This window comes from Octopus sinensis, linkage group LG13 (genome assembly GCF_006345805.1).
Source record: "Octopus sinensis linkage group LG13, ASM634580v1, whole genome shotgun sequence".
In the NCBI taxonomy this organism is placed as follows: Eukaryota; Metazoa; Mollusca; class Cephalopoda; order Octopoda; family Octopodidae; genus Octopus; species Octopus sinensis.
Genome location: NC_043009.1, coordinates 11656375 through 11665413, shown reverse-complemented (window position 1 = coordinate 11665413; position 9039 = coordinate 11656375). Strand labels below are relative to the sequence as shown.

The 9039-nt window shown below is 40.4% G+C and overlaps 1 protein-coding gene across 1 annotated transcript in view; it reads left to right on the top strand.

Annotated features, from left to right (window-relative positions):
* Nucleotides 1–709: 709 nt before the first annotated feature.
* The window catches only part of LOC115218422 (protein mesh), a 93648-nt gene continuing 85318 nt past the window's right edge, over nucleotides 710–9039 (top strand). The window contains exon 1 of the mRNA XM_029788227.2: nucleotides 710–933. Within this exon, the coding sequence (XP_029644087.1) occupies nucleotides 879–933 (55 nt within the window). The 5' untranslated portion in view covers nucleotides 710–878. The remainder of the gene's footprint in view (nucleotides 934–9039) is intronic.

The following is a 9039-nucleotide window of genomic DNA, read 5'->3' as shown; positions in this document are numbered from 1 at the left end:
GAGGCAAGGTAGAAGAGAGTGAGGGTAGAAGGGGAGATAAAAAAGTAATAAGAGAAACTGAGAGAGAAAGGGAGCGTGAGAAGACTGAAGAGAAAAGGTAAGAGGAGGGTGTAAGGAGCGTGAGCGACAGATACACGTTGTTGGATGGGAAGGGGAGAATGTGACTAAGGGGTGATTGCAAAGATAAAATGAGAGAGGGAGAGGGAGAGGGAGACAGAAAGAGATTGAGAGAGAGAGAGAGGGAGGGAGAAAGAGACAAAAGAAGAGAGAGAGGGGTAGTGGGAGGATGACAAATGCAAACAGAACGGGAGGGAGAGATAAGAAGACATACAAAGAAAAAAAGAAGAAAAAGGGTGATATAGTAAAAGGGGGTTAGGAAGTGGGAGTAGGGCAGAGTAAGGGAGGGAGAGAGAAAGAGAAAGAAAGAGAGGGGAGAGGAGAGAGGGGAATGTAAGGGAGATGAGGGGGAAACAACGAAAGGAGAAGGGGGGAAAGAGCTGTAATGGGGTTTGGGGGAGTAGTCTTCACTCAGCTCGCGAAAGATAATCTGAGACAGAGAGAAGGAAAGAGAAAGGGAGATGAAGACTAAGAGGGAAAGAAAAAGAGAGCAAGAGGGAGAGAGAGCGAGGGAGGGAGGGGAGAGAGGGAGTTACATGAAGAAAAAGGAAGGACAAAAGTGAGATAAGAAGGGAGTGAAAAGTGTCTCGGAGAGCGACAGCGGCAGCAGTGACAGCAGCAACACCACCACCACCACCACCACCACCACACCACCACCACCACTGTCAACAGCACCGGCAGCGGCAGCAGCAGCGGCAGCCGCAGCAGCAGCAGTCAAAGCTTTACTTGGTTTGCCAGTCGGTGACCGGAGAGTGATCGGGATGAACAGCCGAGAGTCAATGGAGGTTTTTCTCCTTCTTTTGTTTTGCAGCCAAGGTAAAGTGGAAAACGAGTATTTCTCAACCTTATTGGGTTAAAAACAAACAAAAACAACAACAAAAAAACACACACATACACAAACACTCGGTCACACACTCGCATACAGAGAGGCACACACTCACATATATACACGCACCACATGCATACATACACACATGACTGCAAATACACACACAAGCTCACACACTCGTAATCCATTCGGACAAAAAAAAAAAAAAGAATCCATAGAGAAAATACACACATTACACGGACATATTCCACGCAAACGGATCTGAGAGGTGAACACGTATGGGCTCATACATACAGACCACTCGCGCGCGGACAGACACACATACACACATATACGCATGTACACACACACACACGTACACACACAGCCACCCTTCATGAACATACAATCACAAACACGTGTACACACATGCATACACACACACATTAACTGTTTTTCAGTCGTTCTTATTGTTTAGCCCCAGGTCAAGATCGATCCAGTAGATCTATGATCAAGTGCGTTCCAGTTGTGACCGTCTAGTATTTTAGTAATCTGAAAGACTACCCTATCTGATGTATTTATTTCTAAGCTGTTCCTGTAGGGTGTAATTCGAGGGATATTTGGCTGCTGTTATTAGCATGTCGATCTATCGTGTAGAGGCTCCCCCGTTGGCCCATCGTAGAATAAGCTTAGTTACTTTGTAAAACGTTATTTATTCGGGAAATTGATGTCCAACATGTGTCTATAAGTTCAAAAAACAAATTTAGTTGAGGTTATGGAATATATTTTTAATCACACTGTAGACTGTTTTTAGTTGAGTCGATGAGATGAAGTATAGTTAATCACACCAGGAAATAAATTTTATTCAATGGGAAAGAAGATAAAACTAACGTTTCAGTTAGAACCCTTCGTCAGAGGGAGCTGAAAGTATCTGCTGGGTGCTTTCTGATAGTTTTTTTTCTTTTTCGAACCTACAACAAACTGGCGATCTGTCCTCCACTCATCACCACCACCACCACCACCACCACCACCACCACCACCTATCCCTATCCTGATCATTCTTGCTATCCACAAGAACGAGTTCTGCGATGTGGAACGATTCTTTCAGCATATTTCTCTCATTATTCTTCGACGCAACGCAAGTCGCCATTTTGTCTGCCGAGATTACGAAATATTTGCATGATTCGCTGTAATATATTTCTCAGTATACTTGCTGCTTTCTATTTTCTTTCCTTTTCATCATTTCATATGCCATATTAATAAAAAAAATATTGATTAGGAGTCCTGTCTGTTTATCCTGTAACTGTGTGAACTTTTTTTTGCATTACTATTTGTCAACGGAAACCGTCTCTATATGCCTCGATGTTTACTGTTTTATTTTGTATTATCAGAAGCATTTAAACGAATCCTTATACGTGTTAAGACACCTTTCGATTGCTTTTGTTTCTCCACATATTACGCTTAACTGGGTAGCAAAATATGTTTAGTTAATCGGTAACTTCGATATGTTCATTTGTCGGTGAGGTGTATCCGTCGTTTCAAACCCTACCCCATGTCTGAAGATAAGAAAGAAAGATAGAAAAGGTGATATTATAAATTAGTATGCATGCAACATTAGATTTTATATTCCTCACATCAAACAAAATAATACGACTCTAGTATAAATTCTTGTCGAAAGCAAGCCAAAATTTCCAACTCAGCTATACATTCTTGCCGATGCAATAATTACTTAGAGCAAAGTTCAGCTATTTATTAAAGAATTATTTTTTGATTGCTTAGTCAGGAGAAAGCGTGCTACTCATGGCCCTTGTGGTTGGTGGGAAACAGGAGGCCACCTTCAATTCCAAACTCTGGTCCAAAGGTTTGCAACAAAATGGACTCCACTAATGACAGCCACAGATCAAGCCTGGATTGCACGTATGGAGATCCTGAGTTTTTCTAATCGCCAGAACCCCTTTCTCAGCCTTACTGACGTGGTCCAAATGAGTGCTGATCAGTATTTTTGGCACCAATTTGGCGGTAGACGGAATAGCATAGAGTCGACATTAATGCAACATTAGCATGACATTGTATAACAAAACTGTTTATCCGAAGGGTTTCCCCACAGTTTCCCTTGATTAAGTTTTACTCACAAGTTATGGATCAATCCGAGTTAATAGCAAAAGACATTTGCTTAATATGATTTTCTGCCTAGAGAGATCACAAACCTGCGACATAATACTTGCAAAGCGAAATTCATAACCCTTTGGCTATATCTGCTCCCATTGCAAGGTTATAATAATATTTAACGTAAGTCCTGTGATCTTAGCACGCAGCGTATATATCATGGGATTGTATTTCATCACATTCGTTGCTGTACAGCTTATTCGTGGCAGGCTGGGCATCTAAATCGACTCGGCTCACTAAAGATGCGGTGGTCTTATGTTATGAGTTTAAGATCTCATTAAAATTGTATAACACGTCGTGTTACACGATCTTTACATGGAAGCATTCAGTAAATAAGATTTCCGCTAACCAGGCTTAGTTAAAATGTGCTTATTTAAGATTTTGCTGTTGCTTAGTTTCTGATCGTCGAACAGACCATTGATTATAGGCATTCAAGCGAAGAACATCTGAAATTACGTAACAGTCGTGATGATGCTAACAGTATAGTTTGATGAAAACAGCCTCGTTTCTTCGGGTAAAATGGCTGAATTGAATATATTGACGCTCGAGTGCCTTGACTGCAGGCGTTTTATCATGTGTTAGGGCAGTATACTTAGTATTGTATCATCACAGGTCGTTTAAACTGTTGGTAATGGATAACAGATCATCCGGAAATGCTACATGAGCTGGTGGCCTGGTATCCAAGCGGAAAATTTATCTCTTATGCTCTTGGTGCCAGAAAATTGAAGTTAAGCGCCAGTTCATTAATTTACCTAGGGTTTAAGAGGCATTGAGATAATTCTACTCAATAACTGAGAAGGAATGTAGGTTTGTGTCATTTTCAAAGTCTTTAGTAACATAAATGAAAGCTCTTCCACTAATAAGGACCGGTACACAAATAACTTCTAACTGGGGAACCTTTTCTTTTAGCTACACCCAGCCATGCTATCTTAATTTCTTCGAAATCTAGTGAACAAACTTTTCCATTTTATCGGATTGCTGAATCCTATACCAGACGTAATAGCTATGCCACTCGTTCGTATTATTTAGAGCAGTGAATTGTATGTCAGTCTGTGCAACTCTTAACTAAAAAAAGTAAAAAAAGGAAAGAAAATTCGTTCTTTATTCCCAAGAATGAAATCAATCGATTCAATAACATTTCTTCCTCGTTTTCCTATTATCGAGAAATGTCTAATACATTGAAAAGCCGTTAATCCTCTGCAGATTATTATTAGGTGAAGATTTAAGCACATGGCAATTTTCGATTTTCGTTTGAAGCCATTTTTGTTTAACTTATGTGCTTAAGTAAGTAACAGAAGGAAATTTCCGACAAACTCTTTTACCGTCCAGCTTCCAACGTCGCATATTTTACTTTCTGTAACATTATTGAGTTATAGAAGCACTCATGACATTCTTCTAGCCTCTGAAGCTGGTGATTGGGGGTGGGGACCCGAAAGTTATCTTCAGACTGGAGACCTAACTCTGCTAAAGACAACTCTAATTCCAAATTCCTTCCAGTGTTTTCAGTAACCCATTGAAACCAACAAAATATTTGCTCTAAGACAGGAAAAGGTAGTGGAGTACCATGGACCACCAGTCAAAATACATTGTGTCCCTTGCATTTTATATTCTAAACCCGCCAATTCCGGATTTTACTTTTCGCCTTTATTTATATATAAGTTGATAAGTTGTGATATTATATTTGAGTCTGTAAAGCGGCGAGCTGGCAGAAACGTTAGCACGCCGGGCGAAATGCGTAGCCGTATTTCGTCTGCCGTTATGTTCTGAGTTCAAATTCCGCCGAGGTCCACTTTGCCTTTCATCCTTTCGGGATCGGTTAAATAAATACCAGTTACTGGGGTCGATGAAATCGACTTAATCAGTTTGTCTGTCCTTGTTTGTCCTCTCTGTGTTTAACCCCTTGTGGGTGGTAAAGAAATAGGTATTTCGTCTACAGTAACATTCTGAGTTCAAATTCCGCCGAGGTTGACTCTGCCTTTCATCCTTTCGGGGTCAATAAATTAAGTACCAACTGTGTACTGGGGTCGATCTAATCGACTGGCCCGCTCCTTCCAAATTTCGGGCCTTGTGCCTCGAGTAGAAAAGTATATTTGAGTCTTTAGGCTATTTTCTGTTTAATTAGCATCTTGTCGAGTTGTCGCTGGCAGAAACGTTAGCACAAAAATGCCTGATAGTAATTTTCGGACACATTATGATCTGAGTTCAAATTCCGCCGAGGTCGACTTTGCCTTTCGTCTTTTCGAGATCGATAAAATAAATACCAGTTGAGAACTGAGGTCAGTGTAATCGATTATCCCACCCTAAAATTGCTGGCCTTGTGCCAACATTTGAAACTATTGATTGAACAAAAACACATACACACACACAAACACATACACCTACACTCATATGTTGTGTTACCTATAATTTTCTAATTAATACCTATTTCTTTACTACCCACAAGGAGCTAAACACAGAGGGGACAAACAAACGGATGAAGTCGATTACATCGACCCCAGTGCATAACTGGTACTTAATTTATCGACCCGGAAAGGATGAAATTCAAAGTCGACCTCGGCGGAATTTGAACTCAGAACGTAATGGCAGACGAAATACGGCTACGCATTTCGCCCGGTGTGCTAACGCTTCTGCCAAGTTCGCCTTTTCTAATTAATACCGTGTCATTGTAGCTTAACCCCATCTCAATAATTATATCACAAACTATAATCGACTTAATCCGCTTGTCTGTCCTTGTTTGTCCTCTCTGTGTTTAGCTCCTTGTGAGTAGTAAAGGAACAGGTATTTCGTCTGCCGCTACGTTCTGAGTTCAAATTCCGCCGAGGTCGACTTTGCCTTTCATCCTTTCGGTGTCTATTAAATAAGTACCAGTTACGCACTGGGGTCGATATTATTATGGACTTAATCCGTTTGTCTGTCTCTGTTTCAGTTGTGGCCGCTCAGTTTTTCTTTTTCGGAAATAGTGTGTCTAAGATTACATTACACAGTGTGTTCTCCTTGTTGTGTTTTTAGGCAGTATATTGTGGGAGAGGTTGGCTATCATTTCTAGTAGGTCGGGCGTTTGCATAGAGGTTCACTCATTGCTTGGCGTTGGATAACAGAATCGTTAAAACGACTGACAGAAATGCCATGAGATATTTAGTGCTGTCTCTCTACGTCCGAGTTCAAAGTTGCTCTTTCATAAATCCCGGAGCAATTTAGTAAAAGTATGTTCAAATACTCAACGTAGATGGAATAAACTGATTCCCTGAACTAAATTTATGGTTTTGAGTCTATGTTAACTTTTGTTATTTTGTTGTTTAGGTCATAATCCTGATTAAACAGACTCCTGATGAAAGGAGCTCCAGCCATAAATAGCCAATATAGCGAGCTGGCAATAAGGTGGTGAGCTGGCAGAATCGTTAGCACGCCGGGTGAAATGCTTAGCGGTATTTCGTCTGCCGTTACGTTCTGAGTTCAAATTCCGCCGAGGTCGACTTTGTCTTTCATCCTTTCGGGGTCGATTAAATAAGTACCAGTTACGCACTGGGGTCGATATAATCGATTAAGTCCGTTTGTCTGTCCTTGTTTGTCCCCTCTGTGTTTAGCCCCTTGTGGGTAGTAAAGAAATAGGTATTTCGTCTACCGTAACGTTCTGAGTTCAAATTCCGCCGGGGTCGACTTTGCCTTTCATCCTTTCGGGATCGGTTAAATAAATACCAGTTACTGGGTCGATGAAATCGACTTGATCCGTTTGTCTGTCCTTGTTTGTCCTCTCCGTGTTTAACCCCTTGTGGGTGGTAAATCGACTTTATTCGTTTGTCTGTCCTTGTTTGTCCTCTTTGTGTTGAGCCCCTTGTGGGTAGTAAAGAAATAGGTATTTCGTCTGCCGCTACGTTCTGAGTTCAAATTCCACCGAGGTCGACTTTGTCTTTTAATCCTTTCGAGGTCGATAAATCAAATAGCAATTGCGTACTGGGTCGATCTAATCGACTGGCCTCCTCCCCCAAAATTTCGAGCCTTGTGCCTAGAGTAGAAAAGCCATATTTTATTCAAATACGGCGTGTCTTGAACCAAATTGCTACGATCGATAGAGTACCGGACCAAATGGCTTAAAGTGTGTGTTCAGGTTTTTTAACATTTTGAGTTCAAATCCGCCGCGGTTAACTTTACGGTTGATCGTTCTAGAGTCAGGTCGATAAAATAAAATACCAATCCAGAGGCATAGATGAATGGATTTATTAGAGCTTCCAATAAAATGTTTAGTGGCGTTTGTTCCATCTCCTTATTTTCTTACTCGCCAGGCTGGCGAACATCTCCATATGTAACTGACAAGTTAATGTCTCGTAAAAAGACAAGAGAAAACCACTTTTGTATTCTGCCAAGAAAATCTGAAAAATCATTCTTTGAAATGATGGTGCAAGGAGGAAGAATATAGTAGTACGATACGTAATAGGTAGCCCCTTTCTTTATCTTAAAAAAACCCCAACAAAACAAACGAAGATATTTAGTGTCATTGGCGAGGGACTGTCCTAAAGCAAGCTATTACTTATGGGAGTGTTTTAACTGAGTACTAAAACTAACAAAACTCTTGTGTATTATAAGATATGAGGAATTAATGGTATATACTAATGGTATATGTTGATATGTTAATGACGTTTTAATGATTCTTATCAGAAATATAATTACGTCTCCTTATTGACTCAATATAATGGCTGCTATGACGATGTTTATGCATACTGCGATAAATGGTCATTTCAAATTTTCGATTCTCACATTGCTTTTGCTGATGATGATTTTCATAAAGGGCAGCAAAACTTCATTAACCTGGTTCGAGTCTGCATATACTTCCTTCTCCGCCAAGCCAGCACTCACACACCCTACCACCATACATACATACGTACATACATACATACATACATACATAAATACATACATACATACATACATACATACATACATACATACATACATACATACATACATACATACATGCATGCATGCATGCATACATACATACATACATACATACATACATGTTGCTGATGTCATTAGAATTTATAAAGACGAACGAGAGAACAGGAAATAATTCATTTTTGGCATAACGCATCTCGAAGCACATAAACCTATAAATGAGATATTGAGCTAAAAAACCCTTTTGGGATAGAAAAACTCGAAGGTTGCACGTGGACACGATTTCACATCTGTAGACACACACACAATATTAGTAAAGCGTAAGGTGGCGAGCTGGCAGAATCGTTAACACGTCGGACAGTAAGTTTAGCGGCATTTCGTCTGCCTTTATGTTCTGAGTTCAAATCCCGCCGAGGTCGACTTTGCCTTTCATCCTTTCGGCGTCAACAACATAAGTACCAGTTGAGCACTGGGGTCGATGTAATCGACACAGACCCCCTCCCTGAGCTTGTTGGCCTTGTACCAAAATTTGAAACCTATATTTGTACAGAAAACCGCTCCCCGTAAATCATGTGTTCGTGGACTCCCATTCTTGAGAATTTTGATGGAAACTGTTAGAATCCTCATGACGCTAAAGCTTTCGACTGTGTCTGGCACGCACATTTCTTGTTAAAACTTTTCATTTATGGGCTCCCACTGCGTCACGTATCTTGGAACGGTGTCAGTCTGTCACAGCTTTCTGTCGGCCTGTGCTCAGATATCTATCTTTGACTTATCATCAGTTCTGGTATACGGTAGGGTTCGGTTTTGTTCAGTTCTCTCTTCTTCTGGTACATCACTGGCGTAATCTCATTTTTTCTATCAAGGATAAAGTCTCATACCTTAAATTTCCACGTAAACTACCGCACCCGAGCGTCACTCTCATTTAATCGAGACAGTCTCTAAGCTCAGAAAACTCATATGTATGTATGTATGTATGTATGTATGTATGTATGTATGTATGTATGTATGTATGTATGTATATAAATATTATGTATGTATGTATGTATGTATTTGTG